This window comes from Haematobia irritans, chromosome 3, assembly GCF_050003625.1.
Source record: "Haematobia irritans isolate KBUSLIRL chromosome 3, ASM5000362v1, whole genome shotgun sequence".
NCBI lineage: Eukaryota > Metazoa > Arthropoda > Insecta > Diptera > Muscidae > Haematobia > Haematobia irritans.
Genome location: NC_134399.1, coordinates 219,249,778 through 219,263,515, shown reverse-complemented (window position 1 = coordinate 219,263,515; position 13,738 = coordinate 219,249,778). Strand labels below are relative to the sequence as shown.

Sequence of the window (13,738 nt, the reverse complement as noted above, 5' to 3'; positions counted from 1 at the left end):
CTTTGAGATTGCTTATAGTGTTACCATATCTGATATCTTTCGATTTTACCAAGGTAAATATGCCCTCGGAACTATCATTAGAAATATTAAATCCTGTGTCACCATGTTGTATTCTATTCATTTGACGCTATGAAAGGCTTGTTTTTTTATCTTTTCTCGCAACGAATTGACAAATAACCAGCTTTTGCGATATTTTTATTATATTTTTCTGAGGAATATATTTTTCTTGATCGATTATGTCAAAATCCTTTACAAAAGTATTTGATTGGTAACACTGGTTATATCATTAACAGAACATATCCCAATAAACACAAACGTTTGAAAAATACTAAAATTCAATAATTTTTCAAACATTTTTTCAAAGGATTAGGGTAATATTCAAGTTGAGAAATTGTTGAGAAAATCGCGTTCTCAACAAAAAACAGACATTACCCTCAACAGTAAATTTCAACACAATAGCAATAATTTCTCAATTGTAATCCTCAAATTGAAATGCATCGCTACTCAATAATTTGTCAAACAGTTTTCAATGTGAGAAAAATAAAAAATTACCATTGTTGCGAATACTTTCAAACCACAATTTGTATGAAAGTCAATCCTAGTTCTAACTGGAAGTCAATACTAAATTTCTAGGGATTTTGTAAATTTTATTATTTTTTCGTTAACAAATATAATAATCTTAAAAATAACATTAATAATATATAAAAATAATAATATAATACCAATCAAAATGTAATTATCTTATTAAACGTATTAATAAATAAAACTATGAATACAACTTAAAATATCTTAAACATTTTTACATGTATAATTCCATTTCCTCCATAATGTTAGTGTCATTAATATGCTGGCAATTTGAAATAATTACTATCGAGGAACTTGCTGGCTTGTGTGTTAGAATAGATTCCAGCAAGAGGAAATCACAAAATATCAAACTGATGACGGGATGTAAATTGATGTAATGCACATTTTCATCCAGCAGTTCTTGATATAGGAATTGTTGCACTTTTGTTTAATTGATTGCACTTTGTAAGTTTTCTGAAAACTTTTCTTTGTTGTTTCCTTCATCGGTTTTTCATCGGCCAACATCTTCCAAGAATATACCATTCAATGATTTTAGTTTTCTGCAAAACAATCGAGTTTTGTGATTTCCATTATGTTTTCATTTCACTTTTTATTTTGACTTACCAATTTGTATTTCTTCCAACTGACCACGTACTTCGTGATTTCCTCAAAAACGTTGGTGTTACAAAATTGTTGTTATTAAAATACTGGCAATTTTCAGGAACTTGATGTCCAGATAATTGGAATAAATTTCCAGCAATTTCAATTCACAAAATAACAAATTAAACCGATGATGCGATATAAATTAAACTATATCACATCGATAGTTTAATTTATATCGCATCATCGGTTTAATTTGTTATTTTGTGAATTGCGAATTATCATCCAGTAGTTTTTGATATGGAAAAGCATAAATACCAAGTTTTTTTGGTTGCACTTTGATTTATGGAAACTTTCTCTTCTCGATAAGCCACTACCATTTTTCATCGGCCAGCCTCTTAAGGTGTCCAAGAATCAGCATCCAAATATTTTAGTTGTCTGCAAAGGGATTTGAGTTTAGTGACTTCCTTAAAGTTTTCATTTCGTGTTTTAGTTTTACTTACCAATTATTATAAGCAATTTCAATTGATTATTAAAAAATTTCCACATTTTTGTATTTCTTCCACGAACTTTGTTGTCCAAAGTAGTATTGAAAACCATGTGGTTTTTTCGTTGCATTTCAGGGTAGTGTTTTGTCAAAGTTCTCTCCAATTATCTTCAACACATTTTCAAAGTTTTCGTCAACATTTTGCCAAATTGGTTGTATTTCGCAAACAATTTGAAGATGAATTGAAGATGAGCTTTTTCAAGTCAAGTTGAATTTATGTTGAAAATGATATTTACCCTCAAACTGAAGAGGTGTTGCATTTGAAAAACGCTCATCCTGTGTTTATTGGGATGTTTTTTGATGACACTCGTAGTGCTGCCATACTATTCGAAGTTACCTAAATCAGGGCAGTTTTACACGATGCATTTGTCTCGCATAAAATATAAGGGGGATTACATGTCCATACAAACATTTTTGAATTCGATTTTATCCTCATCGCTAGCAGTTATGGTCGAAGACATAATCGATATTGCTGCTTGTTTATGGGATCGATAACACATTTGTCGATTATTTAGTCATCGCCGACAATTCGCATCGATTGGCCACACTGTAAGATTCTTTGCAAATACAAATATTCCATCCGGAATTACTTATAATCTGGACGGCGCATAAGTGACACTACTAAAAATTTGAAAATAATGGCTCAAGCAATGGTAAATTGGGACATTTTCAGCACTGCCGACAAACGAGAGTGCTGCGATTGTTCAAAAAAGCAGAGTTACATATGCTGTTGATGATGATTTGTTCATTTCACGTTCATCTTTTGCTCCTTTGAATTCCTTTCTGTCCGTAATGACAGCATATTTTAGGTTTCTTGCAACATTTTACAAATGTTCACTCTGTCATTAAGGAGGGTAATCATTTTTTCAGAAAATAACAATCTTTTATTAATGCATAAAAATATGTTAAATGTGATGTGATAGTCGTATAAATGTTATATTTATGAGAATTTATAAATGTTTAATAAAATTAATAAACATCTAAACAATCGTGACCACAATGATTCTTTTACAACTACATTAAAATGCACTTTGTGTGATTATTTGAAGGGGCTCTTATTGGCGTCTTTCTAAATGTATCCAGAAGGGCACTTACTAATTGCACTTATGCGATACTTGGCGTGGTACAACTTCTCGTATACGACTGTTTTCGACGTAGTGGGGATTCTCAGAAGCGCCCCGAAATTCAAAAAATGTTGGGAGGGTGGCAGTCATGAGGAAATTTCTCTAATATCATTCAGTTTTTGTCGGCGCTTCTCTCAAATATCATACAGTTTGCGTCGGCGTCACCAAGTTCAGTTCTCTGCCGGCCTTATGAAACGTAAGAAAAATAGGATTTAGAACCTATTTTGTAGTAACAAATGTTCTTTTATATAAATCTTTTCATTCTTTTAAATTTTGTGGCAGACAAATTGAAATTATAACTGCCGATGCCTTAATAAAGAATTTATAAAAACAGCGCGACATCTATACGGTTGACATTTGTTGTTTTTGTAGAAGAGAAATTTTCGTCCTCTTGTTTTCTTAATACTCTCTGGTAGTTTCTGTTTCGAGATGCCACCTTGTTATCACAGTTCCGCCATTCGAACGACCCGTTACAGAAGGGGCGCCCATATTACAATATGGCAAAACCAAGGTATTATGAAAATATGGCAATCCTCGGCATTCTTTATTTTGTAAACAAATTCGATGGCGGCTATGGGCACAATTTCTGAAGGAGAAGTAGCTCCTCCTTTGGCTGTGGTTCCTGAAGATGATTTCAAAAGCAAAGATGATGGTATGCACTTAATTATTGAACCCGGATGTTCGTTGGCAACATTGCGAGAATACGTGAAGCAGTCATGTCTGTCAGAAAAGTGTAGTTTTGTGGAGACAGATAGTGAAATCCAAGAGGTATTAAATACAAATTCCAAAAAAAAAACATTCCATTAAATTGTTTCCTCCCGTAGATATGCCAACAATTTATAAATTTTTTACGCAAAGAAGAACTAAATTTGGATGAGATAACAACGATGTTTGTGGCAGCTTGTATGTGCTACTTTGTTGATTCCAAGCCAGAAAATTATGAATGGAGATCACAATTACTCCAAAAAACATTTCAGTATGTCGATACTTTGAGCCCTATGCATGTGAGTAATATGGTTTGCTATTTAATAAAGGATTTGTAAATTGTGTTTACTGTTCTATTTTCCTTAGCTTCATGTAGCCACAAAACGTTTATGGAATGCCCTCAAGACAGATGACATTGATTATGTTTTCAATTTAATAACAATTTGCCATCAATTATCATCTGCCAGCGAAACGGGTAGAGCTATAGCCATATGCTTAGTCTGGACCATACTCTTTAAGATAACCGAAACCAGAATTCAAATGTATTGCTTCCATGAATTCAGTGAACTCATGAAAATTCTAAATGAATTGGACGATCAGTTACTGCTTAAGGAAGAAAATATTCGAATAGTTTATATTCTAATACAGAGTATAGGTTTTCTAGTGAATGCAATTGTTTTCGGTCAAAATGATGATTTCAAGAAAGCCGGTTACCGCAATTATTTCTCCTATAAAAAACGAGAATTGGAAAAACTGAAAAAGTACGCCGAAGGTTTGTCAAGTTTATTGAAAATTAATATCTCTGCTGCTGAGAATAATTATGAATTAAGGATGACGGTAAGTTTTATGATGGATGGGGTAGAATGTACGTGTTGTCCTAATTCATTTCTTTTCCTTTTAGATAAGTGAGTATATTAATGTAAACATCATTGGAGTACTACAAGAGAAAATTTCTGAAATGCAAAGTGTAAACTAAATTATAAAATGTAATTATTAAAGTTTCATCCAACTGACTAGGTAGTCATGTATTTTAAATTATAGTCGTAGTAGGCAATATTGTGTTCTTCTGGACATAATAGGGAAAAGGATCAATATCTTGAATATTCTTCGTGATCATCTACAATCTATATTAATAAAACGGCCATGACTTTTCACCAAAACTTTAAAAAGGCAAGAATATACATGAAGATAATTTTATGTTTATGAAGCCTCGATGAAACTTAAATGGAAAAGTTCTAACCCATTGCTTCCGTAACAATTTTGTGTTTTGAAATTGATTGGTACAACAAAGTATCAGTGGAAGTAAGAAATCAACTTTACGGCGGATTTATCTTTTAAAATCTTCGTGAAAGTTAACTTTATAGTCATCATTGCCATTTGCAAGAAAAGTAAAGATTTGCACTATAAATCACGAATTTAGTAGCGGCCTATGTTTTGCAAAATAAAAATGTAAATTGTTGTAGCTGAAAATGCCAATCTAGCAAAGAGACAGACAATTGGCAACGCTGATTCAGCAGAGAATGTATGAACAGGGCTGCCAATAAAATATCAAGAATAGTCACTTTTTTCCGAAAAAATCGTCATAATCGTCACTTCCATTTTAAAATCGTCAAAAAAATCTGCAATGTTAATAATATTAAAACCAAACTAAATTTTTGGTTAAAAACCAAAATATTTATTTCATAACAAGAACAGAAAATTAACACAACTATGCATTTCAACAACAAAATCATAATGAATTCAGTCTTGTATAAAAATAAAATAAAATAAAACAAGTATATACAGCACTAAGTTCGGTCGGGCCGAATCTTAAATACCCACCAACATGAACCAAATATTAGGGTTTCCTTTGAAATTTCAGGAGGGCTTGAGGACACTTCCCGAAGATAAATTTAAAGATTTCACCTATGAGGACTATATCAGATTCTGGATTTAAAGGGTGATTTGTTAAGAGCTTGATAACTTTAAAAAAAAAAAACGCATAAAATTTGCAAAATCTCATCGGTTCTTTATTTGAAACGTTAGATTGGTCCATGACATTTACTTTTTGGAGATAATTTCATTTAAATGTTGACCGCGGCTGCGTCTTAGGTGGTCCATTCGGAAAGTCCAATTTTGGGCAACTTTTTCGAGCATTTCGGCCGGAATAGCCCGAATTTCTTCGGAAATGTTGTCTTCCAAAGCTGGAATAGTTGCTGGCTTATTTCTGTAGACTTTAGACTTGACGTAGCCCCACAAAAAATAGTCTAAAGGCGTCAAATCGCATGATCTTGGTGGCCAACTTACCGGTCCATTTCTTGAGATGAATTGTTCTCCGAAGTTTTCCCTCAAAATGGCCATAGAATCGCGAGCTGTGTGGCATGTAGCGCCATCTTGTTGAAACCACATGTCAACCAAGTTCAGTTCTTCCATTTTTGGCAACAAAAAGTTTGTTAGCATCGAACGATAGCGATCGCCATTCACCGTAACGTTGCGTCCAACAGCATCTTTGAAAAAATACGGTCCAATGATTCCACCAGCGTACAAACCACACCAAACAGTGCATTTTTCGGGATGCATGGACAGTTCTTGAACGGCTTCTGGTTGCTCTTCACTCCAAATGCGGCAATTTTGCTTATTTACGTAGCCATTCAACCAGAAATGAGCCTCATCGCTGAACAAAATTTGTCGATAAAAAAGCGGATTTTCTGCCACTGATTTTGGTAATAAAATTCAATGATTTGCAAGCGTTGCTCGTTAGTAAATCTATTCATGATGAAATGTCAAAGCATACTGAGCATCTTTCTCTTTGACACCATGTCTGAAATCCCACGTGATCTGTCAAATACTAATGCATGAAAATCCTAACCTCAAAAGAATCACCCTTTATAAGAACCATTTTTGTTTGAGTTTTAGAGGAATCATTAACATCTCTTGTAAGTGTGCAAGAAAATTATAAAATAACGTCCTGATTTGAAATTTTAAATCTGTAGAAGTAAAATCTGGAAATTTTACATTGAGTTTCAAGCAATTTTCATGATCAGTGCGCCTTCTACACCCTCAAGAAGTAAAGTCAGTCTATATGGAGGCATTACCAAATGGACCGATAAAAACTTAATCCAATACACGTTTTTGTGAGCCCAAAAAATCAGAATATTTACAATTTCAGGCGAATCAGATAAAGACTACGTTTTCTAGAAACCCAAGGAGTTAAATCGGAAGATCGTTCTTATGGGGGCTATACTTAAATATGAACCGATACTCACCGTTTTCGGCACACCTCTTTATGACCCGAAAATACCTCAAGATTTCCAATTTTAGGTAAATTGAATAAAAACTTCGGATTCTAGAAGCCCAAGAAGTAAAACCGGGAAATCGGTCTATATGGGGGCTATACCAAAATATTGACCGATACTCACCATTTTCGGCACACCTCTTTATGGTTCTAAAATACCTCCAGATTTCCAATTTCAGAAAAATTGGATAAAAACTACGATTTCTATAAGCCCAAGACCCCAAATCGAGAGGTCGTTTTATATGGGGACCATACCAAAACATGGACCGATACTCACAATTTTTGGCACACGTATTTGTGGTCCTACAATACCTCTAGATTTCCAATTTCAGGTAAATTGAGTAAAAACTGCGGTTTCTGTAAGCCCAAGAAGTAAAATCGGGAGATCGGTTTATATGGGGGCTATACCAAAACATGAACCGATACTCACCATTTTTGGCACACCTCTTTATGGTCATACAATACCTCTAAATTTCAGGCAAATTGGATAAAAACTACGATTTCAATAAGCCCAAGACCCCAAATCGGGAGGTCGGTTTATATGGGGACTATATCAAAACCTGGACCGATATAGCCCATCTTCGAACTTGACCTGCCTGCAGACAAAAGACGAGTTTGTGCAAAATTTCAGCACGATTGCTTCATTATTGAAGACTGTAGCGTGATTACAACAGACAGACAGACGGACATCGTTATATCGTCTTAGAATTTCTCCCTGATCAAGAATATATATACTTTATGTAGTCGGAAATCGATATTTCGATGTGTTACAAACGGAATGACAAACTTATTATACCCCCGTCACCATTCTATGGTGGTGGGTATAAAAAAAAAAAACATTTTTATGCAATGCTATGTTATGCAATGCCAAAAATAATATAAAAAATATTTTTTTTAATATATAGTTTTACTTCAGTAAGTTTTTTATTTAAAAATAAAGATCTTTAATATTTACATATGTGTTGCCCGATTTTCCAAAAATTTACAATTTGCAAAAATTTTACTAAAAATAAAATTTTGCACAATTTTCTTAGAAATGCAATTTTGCAAAAATGTTCATAGAAATACATTTTAGCAAAAATTTACTATAGAAAATAATTGCCAAAAATGTTCTATAAAAATAAATTTTTGCAGGAATATTCTATAGAAATAAACATGTGCAAAAATTTTCTACAGATATAAAGGCTTGATAAAGTTTTCTATAGAAATAAAATTTTGACAAAATTCTCTATAGAAATGTTGACAAAATTTTTTATAGAAATACAATTTTGACAAAATTTTCTATAGAAATACAATTTTGACAAAATTTTTTTTATAGAAATACATTTTTGACAAAATTTTCTATAGAAATAAAATTTTGACAAAATTTTCTATAGAAATAAAATTTTGACAAAATTTTTTAAAGAAATAAAATTTTGACAAAATTTTCTATAGAAATAAAATTTTCACAAAATTTTCTATAGAATAAAATTTTCACAAAATTTTCTATAGAAATAAAATTTAAACAACTTTTTTTTATAGAAATAACTGACAACTTTTTATGTAGAAATAAAATTTTAACAAAATTTTCTATAAATTCCATATAAAACATTTCTTTCGAATAAAAAAAAAATTTGGTATATACTAACCTTTTGATCAACAACCTCAAGATATTTGTGTAATTTGGAATTTTTTGATAAAATTTTCTTCAAATTTCTTTGGATTATTTCTGGCACGAGTGGCAACCGTGATACCATGGCTGAATAAGGAGGTTGAATCACGATAACAAAAACAACAAATTTCAATATGTTGTTTACAATTTTAAGAAGTCAAAATCAGCTGAAAAAAGAATCGTATGTCATTGGTAAAAGTGACAATTATTTATTCTTTCAATTGTCCTGAAAAAAATAATTAAAATCCAGAAATAAATAAAGGTTCAAATTTAATTGCGTCACCTATGAGTTATTGTAAAGTGGATAATTCATCCGAGGAACGACGATATGAGACCAAAGTTAAGAATGGAAGTCAGTCAAATGGAAGTCAGCCATCTATTAACAAAAACAGTTTATGATGCAGTTTAAAAACTGATGTGCGTGGTATTTTGGGTCTGGAATATGTTATCAAGATACTCAAGTCATCTTTGAACAATTCTCCAGCTATGAATGCGCGAGTTTGTTTGAGATGCATTTGCTATGCAGTGTCATTTGGAGAGCTGCAATCACCATAAACATATGATTTTGACATCTTAAAATTTGGTCGGAATAAAAAAATTGTAATCATATGGGCCCATGATTTAAAATTCTTGTTCAGCCATGCGTGATACTAGGTTAGGTTAGGTTAGGTTAGGTGGCAGCCCGATGTATCAGGCTCACTTAGACTATACAGTCCATTGTGATACCACATTGGTGAACTTCTCTCTTATCACTGAGTGCTGCCCGATTCCATGTTAAGCTCAATGACAAGGGACCTCCTTTTTATAGCCGAGTCCGAACGGCGTTTCACATTGCAGTGAAACCACTTAGAGAAGCTTTGAAACCCTCAGAAATATCACCAGCATTACTGAGGTGGGATAATCCACCGCTGCGTGATACTAACACTGTAGATGTAACAGTGAGGTATAGCTCCTACATGTATGAAATCTCAAGCAAAAACTTGCAATTTTTCTATCTGACTATTGTCAAATGAATTCTCTTTTTTGCTGGCTCTAATTGTGTAAACGAACCGCTTCTAGTCCAATTTTTTTAACCGAGCTAATATCGTCATTTTTGGGGCAAAAATCTGAAAATCGGCATTTGCTATATTTTGAGTAAAAAATCGTAAAAATGCCGAAAAATCGGCAAAATTGGCAGCCCTGTGTATGAACACCGTTGCTTCGTTTAATCAGCTTCGTAGTTTATGCTTCTATACAACGGAGTGTTTTGCAAGAAAGAGATGGCTTGTTGGTATATAAAAGCTTTTGGGAAAGCTTTTGTTTTGGAAAAATATTCTTAAACAAAACTCCAATTAGATCTTAAAAACAGTTGTTATTCGGACTTTGTGTATTGCGGTTGTTCATGCTGTCTAACGGTAGTCCGGAAACCGGAAATTGAGGAAATAAGAATGATGAAGCAAAAATAACAATAGATAGCAGCAGCAAATACCACGCGCCGCATAAAAAAGTAAACATAAACAAAAAACACTTGTTACGAGCAAAACAAACCAAAAAAAGCATATGGAAGGAATTTGTTTTTGTTAGGAGTGTTGTGTTTGGAACAAAAACAAAGGCAAATAGGTGTTAAGAGAAAGCCATCCAAAGAATAGAAAAAATCTTAAGAATTCTAAAAAGAAAAAGAACGTATACGGTGGTAACGGATATTTGAGGAAAATTTTTCAAATCGTAATAACGGAAGTAGTGGACACCATTTACTTATTTAGAAAAAGAAAATTACCATTTACAGATTGTTGACAACAACAATAATAATATTTAAAGCTGTGTCAGCTTAAAAAAAAAGTGTAAAAAAAACAAAAGAGGAAGTATTATTATATACCGTTAATAAAAAACGATAATAAATTACGAATAAAAACAAGAAAAAATTAAACAATCCAATTGCTGTGAGTGTGAGTGACAGTGCAAATATCATAAAAAACGACTGAAATTGCTAAAAATATTTCTGTTTGGTTTTTTGTTAATTGTCTCTGCCACTGAGGCTTGGAACAAAAAAAACAAACTCAAGTAAAAAGTGTCATAAAATTTAAATATGAATTTTTTATAAAAAAAAAAACAGAACAACAATAAAAACAATAGCAGCGCTTAAATTTCTGATTTTAAACCACTCGTTGAGTGTGGATGTCTTCGTAAGTGTAAGTGCGGTTGTTTGGCTTGTTACTGAAAGAGTGAGGAGTGCATTTTTTTTTTGAAATCCATTTCCGGGTTTAATGACATTCTGCATCATCAATGAATTGAATTGTAGATTTGTTACTGAAGAGAAGGTAACATTGAAAACATAAAGTCGGCAAATTAGGGCCCCTTAGAAAGTGCAGGAGAACAGCGTATTAAATCATTTCTTTACCTAATTAATTTGAAATCAACAACAACAAAATATATAACAGCAATAATTATAAATTCGTTGCAATATTTGGGTTTATAATTAAAGTAATGACAAAAAAGTCACATCTGTTCAAATTCATAAAATAAAAAACCTGAAAATTTGTGATGATTTTATCAGTGTTTTTTTTTGCCATAATTTGATATGAGTTTCTTTGTTGTTTTATTTTAATTGCAAATTTTCACTCTCACCCAAAACAGGTGACATTGAAGTGTTAGGTGTTACCACCCACCATCGATAAAAAAAACAAACAAACAAGAATTTTAGGTGGCGCTAAAACAAAACAACCCACAGAAAATCCAAGGTATCAGGAAAGAAATTGAAATGTGAAACATATGTTCATATTTTCGATGGGAACCAAAATTTCAAGTTTTACCAAGAAAGAAAAATAAATATTAATTATTCAAAATTTTGAGAAAAAAACAATTCAAGTTTTTAATTTAAATAAAAGAAAGACCAACACGTTCCTGTGTAAAACATTTCTCCACAAGAACGAGAACCTACCATCAAGAGCCTATATAAAGAACACTTGATTAACAAAAAGAACAGAAACAGGTGAGTAATTTTTTTATTACTGTTGTGTGATTTTTTTTTTTTTTTTTGATTGCAAAATTTTTTATTTCACCACTTCCGGGTATGGATTATCCCATTATTTACGGAGTCTTGAATAATTTTAATTAAGATGTTTTTATTATTTTCCATTTTTGTTAATCAAATACTTACCAATTTTGTTGGTTTCTCTTCCTGATTTTCCGAAACGAATACATCCAAAATATCACACAGTACAATCGAAACACCTTTTGGTATGAAAAGGCCGTTTTGAAATATAGACAAAGGGATATATGAACATATTATACAAGTTGTGTTCCTTTACGTACTACTAGTTACTACTTTTACTAGTTTTTACTAGAAACCGTTCCTCAACCCCAAAAAATAGTAAAAGTAGTAAACAATTTTAAGAGAACAATGTCAAAATGCATGTCTCTTTTAAAATTGTTTTACTACAAGTTACTCGACAAATTTTTTCGAGTAAATGTTGTAGATATGTCATGACAAAAATTATTATTTGTTTTCAAATTTTCGAAACTAAAGTAGTTCCAAATAGCTTTTTTTTTAATAATTCTGTAACTTTTTAATGGATTAAGATATCATCATAATTTTTTCTTTGTGCCAAAGCTGAAATGTTTTTCTCTATATTTAGAGGTTTGTAGGTCCCTAGTGGATTCACGGGCTGGTCTATAGACGTTGGAAGTTGGACACCTCGGATGTATGAAATTTAGTGTTACTTGGAGAACGCGCAATTATGCACCGATTTTCATGATTTTTGCTTTGCTGGATAGAACTTATAAACTACCATAAAAAGATTGTGTATGTGTGCGAATATATCTAATATTTGCGAGATAGGGCCTTACAATTTATTTTTTTGCAAAATTTGAACAAAGTGGGGTCTGTATTTTGAGTCTAGAAGGACTACATTCCTTATAAAATTCTACGTATTCTGGAGGAAAATTTTGTGCATTTAACGTGTAGACTCCACAATTTGGAATTTCAAAACAATGCCCAACCAATACCACTTGTTTCGAAAAATAGTACCAAAACATTGACCGACCAAATTCGGCACACCCTTTAATGGACCAAAAGTACCTCTACGTTTTGAATTTCATGCAAATCGGATAAAAGTTTTAATGTGTATGTCATGAAGACCCCAATTGGGTGTTCGGTTCATATGGAAGCAAAATCGAAACTTAGGCCGAAGTAGTTCCATCTTCAAAATTGACCTGCATGTAGAAGAAAAACGTGTCTGGTAAAATTTCAGCACTATAGGTTCATTATTGAAGGAAGTAGCCTGATTACAACAGATAGCCAGACAGAGAGACATCGTCTTATAATTTCTCCCTGATCAAGACTATATATACTTTCTATAGTCAGAATTCGTTATTTGTATGTGTTACAAACGGAATGAAAAACCCCACTTTATAAGATACTGATAATATGCGCTATTACTCTACTTTATGGCCCAGAAGCCAGAGTTTTACTTTGATTAAAATTTTTGCAAAAGGAGTACTTTTTATAACAAAGTAAAAACCATAGTTTCTTTCTATCGTAATAAGGATTTCGAAGTTTCCTGCAAAAAATCTGCCATTTGTCAAAAAAATTTCGATATAAAAGTATTTAATTTAGCTACTTGCTTTGAAAATATTTATTCAAATCCCAATGCTTTTTTTGTTTTTTATTTGACATTTTTACAATTTTTACTATATTTTCGTTCCTGTACATTTAACAAATATAGAAATCTGAGAGCATTTTCAATATTTCTCTCTTTTACTACTTTTTACTACGAGTAAAGTAAAGGAACACACCTACAAACTAGAATTGAGAAATTCATCCACTACATAGAGAAAAAAAAACAATTTTTGTTTTCAATAACGAAATTAATACGTACAATAAATATTAAAATGAAATTCATTCAACCAAAAAAATAACAGTGACCATTACCAATTAAAATTACATTAATTGATCCAACGAAAAACATTAATTGAAACGACCCCCATCGATCATCCCCCCCCCCCTCTAGTTATGATAAAATTTACTAAAGTAGTTATAATTTTACCCTTTATTTTCGATTTTTGCGGCCAAACTAGAACTTAATACCAATCTTTAAAATAAATTTACATTTTGTTTATTTCTCTTGGACGTGACTTTTGCTAATTTATTAGAGATGTGTATCGAATTAATATGGGCGGTTTCATTCTCTGTCGCCGATTTTAGTTGCCGCCGACAACTCGACCCAAATTTTGCGCCAATTAATCAAAAATATTTATTTAAATCAGAATTATGGCAAAATTATGAATTTTCCACC

The 13,738-nt window shown here is 32.1% G+C and overlaps 2 protein-coding genes and 1 long non-coding RNA gene across 7 annotated transcripts in view; 2 read left to right on the top strand and 1 right to left on the bottom strand.

Moving 5' to 3' along the window:
- Window positions 1-626: 626 nt before the first annotated feature.
- LOC142232214 (uncharacterized) lies at window positions 627-1,991 on the bottom strand. Its single transcript, XR_012721059.1, has 3 exons — window positions 1,668-1,991; window positions 1,189-1,602; window positions 627-1,124 (listed from the first exon to the last, which is right to left on the bottom strand). It is a non-coding gene; the product is annotated as an uncharacterized LOC142232214 (long non-coding RNA).
- Window positions 1,992-3,374: 1,383 nt separating this feature from the next.
- Window positions 3,375-4,560, top strand: LOC142232211 (uncharacterized). Its single transcript, XM_075302939.1, has 4 exons — window positions 3,375-3,603; window positions 3,660-3,839; window positions 3,907-4,377; window positions 4,442-4,560. Exons 1-4 carry the CDS (start codon window positions 3,400-3,402, stop codon window positions 4,514-4,516), a joined length of 930 nt encoding a protein of 309 aa, XP_075159054.1. The 5' UTR covers window positions 3,375-3,399; the 3' UTR covers window positions 4,517-4,560.
- Window positions 4,561-9,810: 5,250 nt separating this feature from the next.
- LOC142232210 (uncharacterized) overlaps window positions 9,811-13,738 on the top strand; it is a 176,983-nt gene continuing 173,055 nt past the window's right edge. For 2 of the 5 annotated variants that reach the window (XM_075302938.1, XM_075302934.1), the window contains exons 1-2: window positions 9,811-10,633; window positions 11,079-11,433. The gene's annotated coding sequence lies outside the window, so the exon portion shown is untranslated. Of the gene's footprint in view, window positions 10,763-11,078; window positions 11,434-13,738 lie in introns of all 5 variants that reach the window. The other 3 variants (XM_075302935.1, XM_075302936.1, XM_075302937.1) reach the window with 3 other exon arrangements.